This window comes from Drosophila obscura, unplaced genomic scaffold (assembly GCF_018151105.1).
Source record: "Drosophila obscura isolate BZ-5 IFL unplaced genomic scaffold, ASM1815110v1 contig_4, whole genome shotgun sequence".
NCBI classification, from domain to species: Eukaryota; Metazoa; Arthropoda; class Insecta; order Diptera; family Drosophilidae; genus Drosophila; species Drosophila obscura.
The window spans coordinates 8,835,537-8,854,173 of NW_024542828.1; the positions used below are offsets into that span (position 1 = coordinate 8,835,537).

An 18,637-nucleotide genomic window follows, 5' to 3' on the forward strand; every position below is an offset into this window, starting at 1 on the left:
ACAATCACACAGTTTATTTTCATATAGGAACCTTTTGGCATAGTCCGAACATAGAACGTCAAAAGTGGGGAAATTAAACTAAATTTCTCGTGTTCAACATTTTATTACCTAAATATATTTTGGCTGAAACACAGAACATTTTTTATTTTTTTGCTCACCAAAATTCTCACACGATTATTCCGAACAAACTATTCTTCGAAATTAACCGTGATTGCTACCTGAAATTTAGTAAAATTTGAACAAATGGCGCTTCGTATTTGGACTGTGGGGATTAAGCGAAATGCTCTGCTAGCAGTGCCCACAACAAGGGTGAGATCCAAACCGATGTCGACAGCAATTCGACCGGATATGCTCATTTTTTTCCTGTGATCTTTAGATATTTCGCTTCCCAGTAAAGCGCACTCTAATGGAGAGAAGTAAGTTGTTTTTGTTGATTGGCAGCCAGCGACTGACTGATCGTATGGCTGATCTATTGGTTGTATCCTTGCAGAGAATCTGCAGCCGTTTTTCACAAAGCCAAGCGTTGTATTCTCAAAGGAGGCCCTCGCGCATCATTGGGGGGTAAGTACAGATCAAGATCAAGTACAGTCACAACAAATCTATAATCGATGTACAAAAGTGTATGATATATGTATGTAGGTGGTTTCTATAGTACGTGTATACGTGTCTACGCCTAAATAACGTGCCTCTAACAGACGCTTAGAGCTGTTTTAGATACGAGTATAGATGTTATAGTTCTAATAAAAGATTCCATTGATAAATGAGTGCTTAAAGTAAATGGTCCTACTTACTTTTATGTGAGTGTGTGTGTGTGTGTGTGTGTGTGTAGTAGGTATTCCAACTAAATATCTAATGTACCAGACTAACTACGCGTAAGATTTTTAATTACAAACTGAAAACTGGATGTGTGTGTGAGAGAGAGAGAGAGAGTGTGTGGAGTGGAAAATGCACGAAAGAAAATTGTTTTGAAACTACAGTACCAAAATATTTTATGTGAAACATTTATTGTGGTATATATGTATACATATATATATATATATATATATATGTATATAATATAATTAATTATATTATTACGCTGCGACAATTAAGATGAGTTTTGGTTTTTAAGTTTCGTGTGGATTCTGTGGGTCAAACAGCAAATTTATACGCAAATTTAAGTTTACACATTACCAACGGATGTCTGTATGCTGTCTGTCTGTGTGAATGAGTGTTTTGTGTGTGTGTGTGTGTGTGTGTGTGTGTGTATATGTGCTACGATCTAATATACTAGATATATCTATGAATACTTTATATATAATTTTATAAGTCCGTACTTGATAATAATAATAATATAGTAATTATACTGCATAAGAAGCTAAGGAAACAGCATTTCAAATCATTTCGAAGAGCTCTCTCCGAGAAATCTCCCTATATAACATATATTCGTTTTGCGGTATATACTCGTATAATATAAATTTTGGTATTGTATTTTCATTAGTACACAACTGCACAAACACTGGGCAACATAAAACTACAATTCAATGCTAAGAATTCGTATATGTAATATGTATGTTTTTTTTTTTCTTTTACATTCAGACACCCAACTATAGTATACAATACATAATACATACATACTCTATATAGTTATGTATAGTATGTATACGTTTTAGCATTAAATTGGTTCATCTTTCAACACTGCTCTTAGGGTCTAATGTTAGCTGCTTGCATCGTTATATACTTGTTTTCAAGATCATGCATACGTTTTCATACGTTTCTTTAAAATACAAATATATATGTATATATATATGTATTACTTGAGTTTTGCCTCAACAACAACACATCGGTATCAAAGTTATATGTTATATGTATGTGTATATATATTGCTTATACGTTTTTTGTCCCCTACATCGTCTATGTAAGTAAGTAAGTACTTCAAACGAGCACTATATGTATGTGTATGTATGTATGTTTATCTGACTGTTAATTGTTGCTGATTCCACATGATTTACCTTTTGCTCTAATAAACTTTGAGTTCACACTAAAAAGGGGTATTGTCCGCATATGTATATTTTCTTATATAGAGTTCTTTCGTTTTGTTTTTTTTTTGTTTGCCATCGGATCATGCATTTGCCTTGAATGCCCTAGATAACGCAACAATTTAGAGCATTATAATTTAATATAGAGAGTGGAAGAACAAATTGTATAGTATGTACAAATCATGTTGGATCTAAATGAAAATACCGAAAGTACTGCGCTAAAAGCATAATTATATCATACAATAGAAAGGTGGAAATTGAAAACCAAAAAATGAATAACAAACTAAAGATCGATCAGATGCTACCAAAAGCAAGTACTCTTTGCGTGTAAATTACATATTGAAACGGAAAATATTTTATGCGGGAGGGGTATAGTCGAGTGTACTGCCGACTATAAATTACCCGATACTCATAGTAGATGAAACAGCCCAGAACTGGGCCTTTAGGACTGGAAATGGGAAGGTAATAATAATATACTTATGAAGTGTCCATAGAACAAGTTCTAGAAAAACGGAGCCAAACAAATTTTAAAAAAATCCCAAGAAATATATTGAGTACCGGATATTTAAACGGGGGTCAAATAATAATATCTTCGGCTAATGCAAATGGTGTACTTATGTAATATATCTTTGTAAATCGATATTGAGATATTACTGATGGTGGCAATCATTTAATGTTACTTTTACGGTTACTTTTACTTTTACTTGAACGATTACGGTTACGGTTACGGTTACGTGGTACGAAGTACGAAACGGAGAGTACATACATACGTTATACAAAGTACATTTTACAAAGTCTAATATGACGGTGGTTTCTAATTCAACTATCGACTAATTGATTACCATATACATACATAGATATATATATGTATATGTTATTGTATAATATATAATTAGAGCTAATCTTAATGCTAAACATTAACATTACATTACGTTAAACAGACACTTTTAGTTTGATTTTTGTTTTGTTGTTAAGGTGCATTGTACAGCAAAAATAATTGCGTGCAAACTACTACTCGGTACGATCAAAAATTACATGGAAATGTGTTGCTGTTCATTCATTTGGTTAATGCTTTCAATTTGAAAATAAAATGCCAAGATTTTATTTGTAAAGATTTCTTTCACATTTCATTTATTCATTTCAATTCAATTCAAAAATGGGGTTTCGTAAGCCAAGACAAGCGGTTTTGTCAATTGAAAAATTATACAGGTTCACATTATACATATGTATATATTTTGTTTGTTTTTTGTATCAGCAATTGGTTTCGTTTTGATTTTTCATGGGTTTCTTGGGCTCAAAAAGGATTTAGACTAAAAAGAGAGTAAATACCGTTTACATGTCCTTTGTATATATAGAAAGAATTAATATGTGTCTGTTAATATGAGTGTCTAAACATCGCTACAAGTATAGAGCGAGAAATAGAGCGACAGCAGTTACAGTTACAAGTTACAAGAGTTACGAGTTACAGTTACAGTTACAGGGTGTTGTATATAGTATATATATATATATATAATATATCCGTTTCTCATTACAGGCTAAACAAAGGACAACCATCCCATATACATATATATCCATACAATAGTATATATGTATGTTGGCTGCAAATCTGTCTGCCAATCTCTACTGCCAGATATTGGCCCACAAACTAAACTCAATTCAACGGGGGATTCCATACTGGGTTTTGCTTATGGCCTAAAAGATATATCTCATATATGTATGTATATGTGAAAACTTATGGCTAAAACGTTCAAATGTTTTATACCAAATCGTTCAATATAATGCACTTGCTTATCGTTTACATAGTTTGGTTTTTTCTCGTACCTCAACTTTTTCCCTCACTTCTGGGGAGAAACAAAATGTACAACAGTTTTAGTTAAGAAAAGTGTTTTTTTTTTCTGTCTTGGAGTTATATCCGGTCTAAACCATATATGGGGGGGGGGGGGAAAAATTGAAGCTGAAAATCAAAATCAAAACCTATACATCTCCTTTTAGTGGTGTTTTTTTCTTTCGTTTAAAATTCCTCGTTGCAAAAATTGTACTGCTCGATTTACGTCTAAGAAGTTTCGCCAAAAGCTGAGCTCTTTTTTTTCCCCAATGAAATAATACCTGGGTGCTAGACAAACCAAATCTCAATTTAACTCAAATGGTATACCCGAAATTTTGCTCAAGGTTTTTCTCCATGTTTAGTACTCTTGGTTTAAGAACTTTTGTCATTTCGATTAGTTGCTGGAAGACGAGTCTAAGTTGTTTTTTATTTTATTTTTTATTTTGCTCTTTAGGAAAGTTCTTTCTGCTAAAAAGAATTTCGTTTGTTGGTTTTACTCACCTCTGGTTTATATTCTTTTTATACATTTTTTTGTATATTTAGTGGTTTTTATTTTCATTTTGTTGTCGACTTATCATGGAAGTCCTTCTGTTGTATGAATGCATAAAAATTGAACTTGGTGTTGAATTCGTTCGTTTCGTTACGATTTGCTTTTCTTTTCAAAATATAGCTCAGTATAATTGATATGTTACGAGCTGGTAAAAGTAATCATCTCCTTCCTTGCTATATGTATAAGAAAACATGTTTCTCGTTTAAATATATAGTATAATATATATTTTGCTTTTAGTTTTTTTGGTATATATTTTGTTTGAATTTGTTTTCACTTAACACTTAAATTACGAGTATATCGGCCTCTGAATGACGACACTGCCGACTCTTGTTTTGTCTTTGATTTTAGCATTTCGTTAAGCCTCTGAAATGAGCATAAACAGCCGCCATTCACTTTCGCGTCTTAATCATTAGAATATATCATGTATTTATATATAATTTTAGCAATTGATAAACATATATAGCTTGTGGTTCAAAGCCCTTGAACACACTCGTCTGCATTGCTTCGAAATTATTTAACACGTTCATTTAGGCATAGGTTCCAGCTTAAAAACTAATTCTCAATAAATTAAACTTTATTTCAGAGCATTTTGAATGTGTTATATGTATGTGTTTTTTGTTTTTATATTTACCCGGCATACGCCAGGGGAAATAATTGCTTTTAGTATTTATTGTGTACGTTCGTTTTGGTTTTATACGTTTTTCTTAAATGTTTATTGTTGATTTTTCACTTTATACTTACCATTCACTGTGGTTACAGCTTTTGGAGTGTTAGTTCTGTGTCTATGCACATCAATTGACTAGATTGTTGAGAGTGTATTGTGTTTTTTGTTTTTGTTTGTGGGTGTTGGTGAGTGGTTGAGTGTTGGGTGTTATTTTATAGCGCTTGGTTTATAAGGAAACTATAACAATGCCAAAAACAATAAACAAGAAGCCAAAAAATGCCAAGTTGTCAACTGAAAAGATACTAATTAGTTAAACTATTTCGATTTCGATATCAGTTTCGTTTTTTGTTTGTTTTTTTTAGGATCTAATAACCTGATTTTTGGAATTCCGCTAAAAATTTGGTCCTCATTGGTCACTCAAATCAACACGACTTTCGTTGTGTATTAATCTAAAAACCATATCCACGAAAAAGAAAACTCGTTTCCTGTGATGGTTCCTTCCCTAGAGATTCGAGTTCCCTTACACGGGTTAACAAAGTTTTGGGTTTCGGTTTTCTATTTTCGGTTTTATGGGTATTATTATTGGAAAACTCTATCGTTCGACGACACCATTCAATCCAAGTGATATGCGTGGTTGTTTTTAGTAGCCTTCACAACAATTTCTGTTTGATGAAATGTTTTCTTTTTTTGTGTACGGAGTATACGTATACCAAAAAAATCTACTCTTAGTATGCAATTTGACACATTTTGAGAGACGATGCCTCAATTCTACAATTGAGATATATATATGTACATATTATATATAATATATATAAATTTTGTTTGGTTTTACTAATTGAATATATCACGGTCTTTCTAAATATCATCGCCTGTATGTGTATATATCTGTATATGTATATGTATCTGTATCTTTAATCTGTATATATACTATATGCATGTAAATATCTATAAAGTTTTTGTTTTCGCCACTTCAGTTGATCGAGAGAACACTTTTCCACACTATCTAACCCGACTATACAAATTGCTAAAAACTGTTTTCCTTTTCCATCCAGGGAATCCATGGAATCCATTCCTTATCGATTATACATAGTACATATACGTATGTATGTATGCAAGTATGTATGTATGTATGTATATGTATGTAGTATAAGTATAAGTACTTTGCTCAGTTTGTTAGGTAATTTGGTTTACGAATACTGACACTTGAATGCTGAAACACAGTTGATCTTATTGTCATATGATGTATGTGTGAGTACGAGTATGTAAGTATGTACACACGAGTATGTAAATGATAATGCCTTGCTAAATGCCGGACTTTTGGGGGGGAACTTGTTTTCGGTCTTTCGGGGAATGCTACACAACTGTGACAGATAATAGTATTTACTATGTATGTATGTATGTATGGGGTGTCCATGTCTCTGCATACTCTTGGAGATTGCTATTGTAGTTGTATACACGAGTATATAGTACGTAAAAGATGTTACTCAATTGACTACTAAAAACATGTTTCATCATGCGTTTGTTCCATATATATGTATATGTATATATAGTTATAGGTATGTATAACTAACTATGTTGTATGTGTGTGTGTGTGTGTGTGTACAAGTAAAAGAAACGAAACAAAATAAACTCCAATTCGAGGTGTGTAATGTTGGTCTTTTTATTACATTAAGTTCTTGTTGTTCTTGGACCGATGAATAATGAATGAAAAATCAATTATATATTGCTTGTTGGTTTTATTTTGTTTTCGTTTGCACTGAATATAGGAAACTCTTGGCGACGCTACACGAGACACGAAAACATAGCAAAAAAAAGTTACCGATTCTATTTGAGTTTTGTTTGGGGTTATCAAAAAATATATATAGAATATGTATATGTATATATTCATAGAAATATATAGAGAGAGAGAGAGAGCGGCTAGAATAAGTACATATGTATGTATGTTCGATCTGTTACTATACATTATCAAAATGAGCAAGCTACTACTTTGGGTATATATTTTCGGTACGAGTATAGAACAGAAAAAAAAAAACATTTCATTGGATTATAGTGGGTAGTATTGGATGTTGTATATTTTGTTGCTTATATCGAATTCAGACTGTGGCAACTGTTTACGATTACAAAGAACTAAGAATTGGGCGACAGACACTCTGGTGTCCGTCTCCACTGCTAAATGCTGAATGAATGTTGAAGCATACGAAAGGTACAAATGATACTAAGTATTGTATTCTTCAAATTTGTATTACAACTATGAGAGCATTTTTTGACTTCTTGCGTTTATCAGCTAATATAAATAAATCGAAAATGCATTAATCAATAATAAATATAATTTTATTTGGTTTTTAGTTTTGTTTTAATATAAAGTATATATGTATGTCAATAGAACATACATATGTAATCAATGTGTGTGTGTGTTTGTGTGTTTTTAAAAAAAAAAAGGAGCAATTGGTTTGCATAATTTCGTTGGATTGGCAGGACACAATCTCAATCTTAGGCTAAAAGCAATGGTAGTTCTGAGATCGAGATCTGACAGGAGGCGGTGTATACAAAACAAACATGATAATGATAATTATTATTGTTAAGTAAATAATGGCACCATAGCACGTGTGGAATGCGTTAGAGTCTTAAGCGTTAAACAATAAATAAATAAATACATAAATTAGTAGCTGCCGGTGGATATGGGTCAATACGATATGGGTGGGATGGATACGAGTCTCGAATCCGTCCAGCAGTGGGTGAAATGAGTTTAGAGTTTCGGTTAATATTCAATATCTTTGGTATACGAAATGATAATACATACAACAATACTCACCCCTCCTCCAGGCATTAAACTACAAGAATGGGGTTTACAAATACAAGATCCGTTTTTTTTTGTTTTGTTTTTTTTTTATGTACGGGATGTTTCAACATCTACACATGGCTGAGATAGTGGAGCAGAGACAGACAGGAAGAGACAGAGAGAAGAGCACAGCAAAATACAACAGATAAAAGTTTGTCAAATAATAATGTCTATAATAGCTAAAGATACATACATATCTGGGTAAAAAAATATATATACAATCGAACCAAAATCAAATCATAAGAAAACACAAATAATGGTTTGCTCGAAATCATTGGCAAAGTTTCGCTTTCGGTTTTTTGTTCTGTTTGTTTGTTTTTTTTATTAAACACATAATTACTTCAAATGTTTCTCAATATAATGTGTGTGTGTGTTTTTGTGTAGGTGTAATGTAGTATATAAACTAGGTATTTACATACGCAAATATTACTTTCCAAAATGATAACTAAAAACTAAAATTAAACTTCATGCAAGCGAATCAAATATATGTGACAAATACATAGCTAGCCAGGAGCTTCAATATCTCCGGATTCCTTTTCCATTTCTTTTCTTTGTTGCTTATTTTTTTTGCTTTGTTGGGTTTTTTTTTTATGTTTATGGATGAAGTATTTGTCGAATGCAAAACTCAAATGCAAATGCTACAGGTAAAGATAATTACAAAATAATTTTTTTAAAACTAATATTGTGCCATTGATAGGACAATAAACTACAACAAAATTAGGGATTTTACCTGGTCTATGAGTGGGATGGCGTTAGATGGATAGATAATAAGTAGAAATTATGGAAAATACAAAGAGATATATTAGTAGTGGGTGCCCTAGGGATTTGCTGTTGCTGTTTCGAGAGCACTTTCGTCGTCAGACTACATCAAATTCATCCAAAAATCATAGTATGCAAATGCCAAAAATGATTACGATAATACAATTGCTACAAATGCTCGAGGACTTCATGGTTGATTCGAGACTAAACTATATCTATAAACTAAATCAAATCAAATCCAATGAAGTGAGACAGAGATTCACACACACAGTACGCAAATCGTAAGAGATTTGTTCGTTGTTTGTTGTAGTATTATTATTATTAATATGATTAAGTACACAGAACAGAGTAAAGAGAGATGAGATAGGATAGGAGAGGGGGATAGTAGATGCAGTGTATTTTTCTGTGGTGTGTATGGGTGATGTTTGGTGTGTGTGTTCTCTTGGGGATGAATTAAATTCGAGTTCAATAACTAAACTAAACCACTAAAAATAATAGTTTATGTTTAGGTGTGTGTGTGTGTGTGTTTGTTTGTTTTAGTTAGTTATGTTTTATGTATATTAATTAATTTATAACTCTTTGTCTTGAGCAAAATGTAATTAATACTGCATTTGCAGGAGTTTCTTCTTTCATTCTTTCGTTGAGTTTTAGGCCTCCAAAAAAAATATTAACACATTCAATTAACGAGCGCCTTTTTCGTTATAGTTTAGTTTTGTTGCTTGGTTATTAGATTCATCATGCCTTGCTTTTCGCTTCTTTTATAAATATGTATTTTTTATATTTACTTTTATGTTTTGAGTTTTGTTTTTTAATGTTTAATGTTATTAATTCTTATTTAGTTTTTAATGTTTAATGTTTTTTTGTTTTGTATTTTATGCACTAAAAAATTATATATATTAACGGCTACATTTAAACGCAATCACAATCGGTGGTTTTTTAATGTGTTTTTTTTTTGTTTGTTCTTCTTTTTCTTTCTTCGTAATTTTTGCTTTTTGGTTTGAATTTTGTTTTTCCTTGATTTCGCTTTGCTTTTCTCTCTAATTTTTTTTGTTTGTTTAGTTTTGTTTTTTGTTTTGCTGTTGCTTATATTGCTTATGATTTGTTTATGTGTATATATATATATATTAGTTATAATATTTATTGAGCGCCTTCGCGAGCGCCTTAAATATAATACTTAATATGCCCCCTCTGCTGCGTGGGGGGTGGGGGATCTGATCTCTCTACGATCTAAGCCGAACTCAAAGGAAAACCAACTTCAGATGAGTATCTCTCGATGAGTGTGAGTGTGAGTGTGTGGTATGGGTGGATGTATGTATGTATGTACGTTTTAATGGGGGCTACTACTAGGGGGTCGTGTGTGTGTTTCTGTTTCATTCAAATTACCAAAAAACATAACCCTCTTCCTAAGCTTAGACATACATGCCCATGCCATACATGGCACTCCAGTCGACGCCCTGGAAGCTGGACATATCCACATTGGCCAGGGCGTAGTTGGAGTAGGCAGCCGGATTGGCGGCCGCTGCCAAGGCAGCTGCAGATGCATTCAGTTGATTTCCACCGGCGGCCACAAGTGCCGCCTGCTGGGCAGCTGCCAGGCTGTGTGCACCAGCAGCGCCGGCTCCGTTCGCGGCATTGGCCGCCAGGGCAGCGGCCGCGGCGGCGGAGTGAGCCTGCGAGGCAGAATTTGAGGCGGCAACGGCAGTGTGGTGATTCTGTTGGTGCTGCTGGTGTTGATGCTGGGCCGCTGCGGCCATGGCGTGGGCGTTCTGGTGCTGCTGGTTCTGGTGCTGTTGCTGCTGCTGCTGATGGTGGGCAGCGACGGCGGCGCTCTGCGCCTGATGGGCCTGCATCAAGGCGGCATTGGCAGTAGCGGCGCTGGCGGGGATCGAGTAGGGTGCATACCTATTCGGGGAGCGACAAACAGATCAGATTAGTTTCATTCCCATTCAGAGTCTGCGCTTTACGGAGCACTCACCTGACATGTTGCAGCGCAGTCTGTGGATATGTGGCTAGCAGCTTGCCAAAGTTTGCGGGATTGGCGGCCATCGAGGCGGCGGCGGCAGCTGCGTTTTGTACTTGAAACGGATTCTGGGATATGAGTGCGGCCTGCTGGGCAGCGGAGGCTGGAGATTGCAGCAGTTGTTGCTGATTTTGCAGCATGGCCAGGGGATTCATGGCCAGTCCTCCTCCACGGGCTCCGATCAGCTGGCCGGGTGCTGTGGGTAGTTGAACGCCAAGGTTGCCCAGCATGATGCGCTTCTGGAGCAGCTGGGCGGCCGGTGTGACAGACTCCTTCGGCTGGGCCTTCTTGCACTCGACCTTCTTGTTCTTGATGGTGTGGAAGTGGATCTCGCAGACACGATCCACCACATCCTCGTTCTCGAAGGTCACAAAGCCGAAGCCGCGATGGCGCTTCGTCTGCTGATCCATCAGCATGACCGTCTCCTCGACGGGTCCGAACTGTGCAAAGTAGGCCTTGACCTCCTCGGCCGAGGTGTCCTGTGAGACGCCGCCAACAAAGATCTTCTTGGTCTTGTTGGCCTGACGGGGTCGATTCTTGGGCGTGGCATGCTTAGGATCGATCTTCTTGCCATCGAGCGTGTGGATGGGCACCTTGAGCACCTTCTCCACGGTGCAGGGATCTTGGAATGTGATGAAGCCAAAGCCGCGACTGCGCTGTAAGTTGTAAGTAGTCGTTTGTGAGGGAGAAAGACAAGAGAACACGAAAAGAGGTTAGCACACACGTGGAATAGTTTTGGGGGGGATAGATAAGAGAGCTGTTGAGAGCTGTGGTGGGTTAGAGGCGGCTAAAGACTAAGTTGCAAATTGTATTATTATAGTATAGCTAGGATTAATAGTCGTAAAAGTTCCTACGAAACGTTAGCAAAAGTCCAACAAAGTAAGAATCAATCGATCGATCAAGGTCTCGATCTTCCACAACGTATATAAAAACGTATGTATATATAGTAGGTAGATATATGTATATGTAACACACACAGATACAGTATATAGTAGTATGCATGTATATGGGCTTAATCGACTGAGTCGGGCGTGGCCTTTTTAATACGCTTTCCTTTTGCATCAAAATTTGCATTTAGTTTTTTTGCTCGAGTTAAACAACGTAAAACAAGTGTCAAATAAATTCAAATCCAAAAAAACAACACAACTAAAAACTATAATAATTCGCTCTAAAGATACTTTTGCTCTGTTAACAGAATATATATATATGTATATTGATTGATTGATACGCAAGTAGATCGATCGTTTGCTAAACTGGAACATACATATATCATAGAAATAGTATTACGATATGGTTTTGGTCTTGGCCCCTCTAGAAACCCAGGAATTGTAGATGTGGGAGTGGCAGTAGTAGATAATATTCTATGTACACGAAACTCTATACCAAAAAGATTCGTTCACGCTTTCTTCACTGTATACGAAACTCAACTCAAGTGTTAATTAAGGTACATAATAGTATATATGGTAGGTATATATATTGTATGTGGCAATTACATATGGTGTATGGGGATAATAAGTAAGGCTTTAGTAAATTGATATGTACGGGGCAGTGCGCTTTAAAACTATAAAACGCCTATACAAAATTCATCGACTGATGGAAAAGAGGTTGATACGCTCTACAAATGTTCCCATAGGCAAAAGAACACACTCGCTTTTTGCTTAATAGGTTTAAAGCGCACTATGTTTAAGAAATACGTTAAGTAGAAACGAGTGGAAATGCTCTATACGAGTATGTGTTCTAATATAATGGTCTATAGCTTTTCGGTTTTCGTATCACTTTTTTGGTTTTTTGCCATACAATTTCTGGTTTTTTTTTTTTTGCATCTGTTAGTTTTACTTAAATTTTACTTAGTATTTTTTTTTTTTACAGAGAATGAGATTCTTGAATGTATGATCTTTGCTGCTTAAACTAATTAATAATTCTCAGTCATTACATATATTACAATATAATGGGGGTATACAGTTATCGCTTAAGGCTAGGGCAGTTCAGATACAATTTATATAGTACATTAATCCAGAGAGAGAGATATAGAGAAAGAGAGAGATGAAAACTATGGGACTACCTACCTAACGAATATATAAGTAGTATACAATATATGGTGTGTATGATCTATGTGTAATTTAAACCTTCAAATAACTTTAATATTTTCAATATATGTAGAGATCTTTAATTCTTGGATTATCGGGATGGGTCAGACGGGTGGGTGGGTAGGTTGTAAACAACTATCTACAGATATGTTAAGACCTAAAGATTATATCCTAGAATTTTCGATTCGAACTCAACAATCTGTACTTCATTTTTGCACTATGGGTAATAGGGTAATATTCTAAGCATAATTTTCAACTTCCTTTCGGCCAATTAATGGGGGTATAAGGCGGAAACGGATCGCAGAAACTTAAAAGCCAACAACATAAAAAAACCATACAAATTTTCAGAGCTACACAACTAAATAAAAATGTACATGGTATGCTTATGGGTATGGTAATATTATATGATTTTATATGCCAAACCAAAAATTATAAAGCAAAAACTAAACACAGAAACAAGTTCGCATTAAGTTAAAGAGTTATACATATAATATATATAATAAGGTCTACCGATTACGGGGGGTATTGCAATATACATAGTATTTATTATGGTATTAATCTAAGGCTATATTCTTATTTATGTTACACAATCAATAGTTCAATAGTTGCCAGGACAATCTTCGATTCATATTGGTTCGCTTCTCGGTTCTCATATTGCTGCTATAAATGGACCGAGGATGGAATATGGAGGGGTGTGGGTATAGTAATATTGGGTTAATCCTCTTTCAGCTAAAGTTTGAATTGATTTCTAGATTTTCATAACTGTGGTATGGTGAATGGAAAATTTACTCGTTAGTTTAATTTTTTTTTTATTTTCTTTTAAGGTTTTTTTTGCTTAAGATCAATGCGTGGTGTTTTTTTTTTCTGGGTGAGAGAGAAACACTAAAGTAAACCAAGTTCATAATACAGAGTACAGATTAGAGGAGTACGAGTACGAGAGAACGAGTACATTCAATTAGAGATACGAGTACAGTTATGCAGTTATTATTATTTGCTCAGAATTATACGAAATACGAGAGTTACGATGCGCCAGCAGTTTTCAGTAATTCAAGTACGCTAAACGTTCTCATTTATACAGTAGTTAGGATATTTGGCGATTCATTTTGTTTAGGGTTTTTGGTTTTGAATGAAATGTACCTAAGTGCCAGCTCTCGGCATCCGATCGGATTATTATCATCATCCTGGTTGGTTGATTGCGACTCCTTCTCCTCTCCGGATGGGTTCCAACGTTGTCCTTCCTCACTTTTGGGTGTTCATTTTTGGTAATTGTTGGTATTTTTGTTGGTTTTGTTTTTGGTTTTTTTTTGTGTGTGTAGATTATAATTATGTTATGTTTAGTAGTTCATACGAGCGCATTCGGGGGATTTACTACATAGGGCTAGCTATATAATAGATAGATCTTAAATACTTATAGCCTAGGGCGGCAATCTAAGGCCATTCCCCTTCCCTTATCAACGGCGACCCGAAACATAGATCCCTTAGATATCCCACCAACTCCAAAGACAGTTGGTAAACCAGTTTTCAACTTTTCTTTTTTTCTTCCACTTCGTTCTTTTGTTTGGTGTTGTCTCTTCTTATTTTAAAAGGGGGGGAAAAAAACAAAAGGTGTTTTTTTGTGTGCTCCTGTGTGCGTGTGTGTGTGTGTTTGTGTCATTCCTTGTTTACTTGCGTTTACGTATGAGAGACAGAGAGGACGGACGGACAGCCAACCCCGTTAGTCAAGCGGCACAATGATCATCATTCAGAGTTGTTCCTGCTGCCTTGCGAATAAAAACTTCCCCGTGAAGCAGTTGTAGTTGTAGTTCCTCTGGTTCCGTAATTGCGCAATTGGCTCTCGGCCCAGTGGCGGCGGCAGCAGCAGGCGAGAACAGCGAAACTACCCTAAGCCTACGACGGACCCCACCTTTTTGTATGGTATTGTCCTGTGCCATAACCTGAATTGAATCGCGCCACCGATCCCAGGATCGTAGGAACAGCTGCGCGCAAGCGAGGCGGACAGGACTCGTATAATGCGGCAGCTGCTATTTTATTGCCCGAAAAGCGGCGCGCGTTCATCGATGGGGAGCCACAATGAATGTGTGTACAGATGGATGTACATACCACATAGGATGTGTGGATATTGTCCGCTTATCAAGCGGACAAATTGCTTAATGCATTAATGCATTCTGAAAACCCAATTTCCGTTGCAGGAGCTCTGCATTCGAAGGGGAAATATATCAGTAGACACTTTGAAGGTTTCAAATGTACAGGAAATTATTTAAGGAATGTTCAGCAGGTAAGAAAACAAACAGCCATGTAATAGCTCCAAATTTTAGCCAGAACTTGGAGTTCATTATATTTTAATTTCCATGCTGAGCCAGACTTTGGCAACCCTGGATGGTAACAGCTGATGGCAGACACTTGCAGACAGAACATTTATTCAGTTTATCAAACACTCCTTCAATATTCAATATAGTGCTCGGTAACAGCATCCCCTATAATCTACTCATCTTACACGATCTGCATATAAAACCTGATTTACGCCGCCCTTCCTCTTCCTTTCTTATCGTTGTCTTTTGTTTTTGGCACGTAACCGAAAAAAAAAACTGTAATTCTAAACCTCTGCTTCTGTGGCAGCAGCAGCGCAGCAGCTGAGCAGACACAGCGATTGTGTGCGTGCGTGAGAGAGGGACAGATAGCGATTTGAAGAGCAGAGCAGACAGACAAAAGTTGGCAGTTTTGCAGCTGTGCAAAAGGTACCGAGAGAGAGGAAGAGAGACACAAGCAAAACGGACGAACAAAAATTGTAGCTGTAAATCAGAAAATCTGTGCAAACGACGTAAAACGCAAATAAACAGCGAACAATGCGACCAAAGGAGATTATGAAAAAGGTAGAAAATATACGTAGAATGTGAGGACAAAAGGAGAACAGGATAGGATAGGATACATACATACAGAATAGTAATAGAATAGAATAGAAAATACCAGAAGCATAGACTACATTCTGCTTACCTGGGTGACGGGATCCTTCATGATGAGGACATCGGTGACGGTGCCAAACATATTGAAGTACTCCTTTAGCTTGTCGGAGGAGGTCTGCCAGCTGAGGCCGCCCACGAACAGTTTGCCCGGAGCCGGATCGGAGCCACTGCCGCCAGTCAAACTGGGAGTGGAGCGACCCGAGGAGCCGCTCTTGTTGCTCAGATTGGCCCCCCCTCCGCCATTGCCATTCTGTCCGGCCGCCGATGCATTCACATTCTCCTTGAGCAGCGCCAGTGCAGCCTGCTGGGCAGCGACCTGCTGTTGCTGCTGGGGATTGCCGCCACCGTTGGCGGCGTTCTGTGCTGCGACCTGGGACTGATCCTGGCCAGGCGCCACTATGGCACCTTGTGCCTGCTGCTGCTGTTGCACCTGGGATTGCTGCTGTTGCTGGGCAGCGGCGGCGGCGCTCTTGAGCACGGCTGCTGTGGTCAGGGTGCCGTTAATGGCAGCCACACTGTTGTTGGCTATGGAGGCGACCAGGGCGTTGTGCAGATCAGGATGGTGATGGTGTGGATCGATAAGGCCGGCGGCGGCGGCTGCTGCTGCAGCGGCAGCGTTATCCATGGGATTGCTGCGGGCAAAAAAGAAGGTATCGGCGGTCAGTAGATCCTCGCGAGGCTGGACCGCAGCCGGAGGCGGCGGAGCCGCATGGTGGAGCATGGTGGCGCCTTCCTGTAGCGCGTGCATTTCCTGCTTCAGCTGAATCTTGAAGGTCGTTGGATAAACCTTTTTTTTCGCGATAGAGAGGACTTTACCCCTCGAGTTGTTTGTGGGGTTTCTAGCGATAACTTGACTACGTTTTTCTGCGTGCGTTTTGCTGCCTCTGTCTGTTGCCAAGGGCGATGCCTGCTATTTGACTTCAACAAGAACGCGAATTAATGCGAATAGAATGTTAATAAATGGAACTAAAACAACGGTAACGAAATGTTCTCTCAACACGACACTTCAAAATTTATTTGCTTTTGCTTCTCTTTTCTTTCTTCTATTCCTTTTCCACTGTTGTCCTGCGGTTGCGATTGCGCCGTAGGGTTGTTCAATGTTTTATATTATATCGATAGATACTATTATTTTGTTGCTAATAATTTTCGGGTAAAATTCGACACTATTTCTGTTGTTTCCTTTTCCGCGGCCGTTTCAAAATTGCAGGATTATCAAGAATTGTCGTTCTATATACGTCACGCTGGCGACGTCATAAATGTTGACAAACTCTAGTTGCATGTGTTGCTGGGTTGTCTGTACTCATGTTGCCTGGGTAATCGGAATGTTATTGTTTCGCAGCGATGTTTCTATACCCTCTCTGCTCTAATTACAGTTAACATATGGTTTTCGAACCTGTTTCTCAGAAGAAGCTAAGTTATGGAGACGAAACTTTAAGCGTTACAAACGTAACTCCATTATAATAATATCAATTTTTGTAGGGTATTCAAATGTTGCTAAATGTTTGAATGTTGCTAAGAGAGGATTTTTATCCTTTTTCTCTCGATCGAGAGAGGGAGAGGACGAGACTCACATTTGCGTTTAAATATGAGTTTCAGGAGAGGAGGAGACAATATCGACAAACGCAGTTATTTGATTTAAATTTTAAAATGATTTTAAATTTTTGCTTGTACATATTTAGAGTATATAGGCCTACTATATAGGGTATAAGTGCCTGCGTGGGGTCAAGTGGCAACTTGTGAGTGAGTGCGAAACGCTGTTGAAAGATATTTGTCATTCCACTTGAAATGTGTGAAGTAATGTCTAATTTTAGATGACTTACGATAGGAAAATGGGCCTTTGTATGGGTTGAGGGCCCCATATAATAAAGCTATGAAAACTCATAATAATCACTATCATATTTTATTCCACAGGCAGTGCCCATTGTAGTGATCACATTGGTTGGATTTACCCTGGAAGTACTGTCATGGATTCGCATAGCCGTCACCCGGGATGATGTGTGGTGGACCAAACACTCGGCCAATGGCACCTTTGTGGAGACCCGCAAGGGTTATCCCGCGCCCAATCGCAAGGTGAGTGTGGAATAGCCCCCCAAAATCGTAATCCGTCTAGACTCTAGAGTGCAGATTGTAATGCCAATGATCTCTGCCAACAGTTCTTGACATACAATCAGAAGTACGAGACTCCACCTGGACTGATTGAGGCCCTGCAGGGAAATACGGATGGTCCTTCGGGTAAGCTCTGAATGAATTTTCAGCGCTTCCTTGCAACTTTCTGCCATTCCAATGCTTCACACCACGTCGTTCAGACGAGGTGTTGAAAATGTTCATGTTATCCGTGGATGTCCGACAATTAATGCATGAAAATGTTCTTTTGCCTTTCCAGACGACGACAAGGAGGGCAAGGGCGGGGGCATTAGTGGCAAGAAGTTAGGAACCCATATCGTTCTTACCGGTGCTGCCCTCGGCGTTGCCGCAGCCGGCGCCGTATACGCGGGAGTCATTTAAGACTAACTTATAGAACGGGTAGAATGGTGGTTGCAAGGCAGCGCCGATCATTCTCGCACTAATCCATCATATCAACCCCACACCACAGATGAGAAAAAAAAAACGAAGAAGTAGCTGAGAGCGGTGGCTTCGTATTCGGAGGCGTTCAGATCCGCATGGAGGTCTTATTTATAATCCTATTGACCGAAACATTTAGTTAAAATTGAGCTGGGGCCGTACTAAGCCACTGTAAAGCGCAGTTAATTTTTAAATAAAACCCCCTAGACCGACAGGACATGCATATTTATTGACCTTGTAACTCAAGTACGCCAGGAAGGGAAGGAAGCCTCAAAAGTAAACCAGCCCAGCAAACAGGAAGGAACAAGGGAGGAGGACCACCAGAAGAAACCCCTCGTTTAATACGTTTGCAG

At 37.7% G+C, this 18,637-nt stretch overlaps 2 protein-coding genes across 7 annotated transcripts in view; one reads left to right on the forward strand and one right to left on the reverse strand.

Moving 5' to 3' along the window:
- Positions 1-28: 28 nt before the first annotated feature.
- LOC111065237 lies at positions 29-18,496 on the forward strand. Of its 2 annotated transcripts, none has more exons than XM_022353298.2 (6): positions 29-309; positions 377-416; positions 491-561; positions 17,634-17,792; positions 17,876-17,954; positions 18,106-18,496. In XM_022353298.2, exons 1-6 carry the CDS (start codon positions 244-246, stop codon positions 18,225-18,227), a joined length of 537 nt encoding a protein of 178 aa, XP_022208990.1. In that variant the 5' UTR covers positions 29-243; the 3' UTR covers positions 18,228-18,496. The 2 variants fall into 2 exon arrangements, with proteins under 2 accessions (XP_022208990.1, XP_022208998.1); XM_022353306.2 differs by having other exon boundaries at positions 18,316-18,496.
- LOC111065176 (poly(U)-binding-splicing factor PUF60-B) overlaps positions 9,754-18,637 on the reverse strand; it is a 100,799-nt gene continuing 91,915 nt past the window's right edge. For all 5 annotated transcript variants that reach the window (XM_041594961.1, XM_041594960.1, XM_041594959.1 and 2 more), the window contains 3 exons: positions 15,754-16,354; positions 10,631-11,331; positions 9,754-10,557 (listed from right to left, as the gene is read on the reverse strand). In XM_041594961.1, the coding sequence (XP_041450895.1) occupies positions 10,065-10,557; positions 10,631-11,331; positions 15,754-16,354 (1,795 nt within the window). In that variant the 3' untranslated portion in view covers positions 9,754-10,064. The remainder of the gene's footprint in view (positions 10,558-10,630; positions 11,332-15,753; positions 16,355-18,637) is intronic.

Coding starts and splice junctions, on each gene's coding strand:
- LOC111065237 (XM_022353298.2), top strand. CDS start 244: ATGGCGCTTCGTATTTGGACTGTGGGGATTAAGCGAAATGCTCTGCTA. Junction 562..17,633: donor CCCTCGCGCATCATTGGGGG/GTAAGTACAGAT, acceptor TTTATTCCACAG/GCAGTGCCCATTGTAGTGAT. Junction 17,793..17,875: donor ATCCCGCGCCCAATCGCAAG/GTGAGTGTGGAA, acceptor CTCTGCCAACAG/TTCTTGACATACAATCAGAA.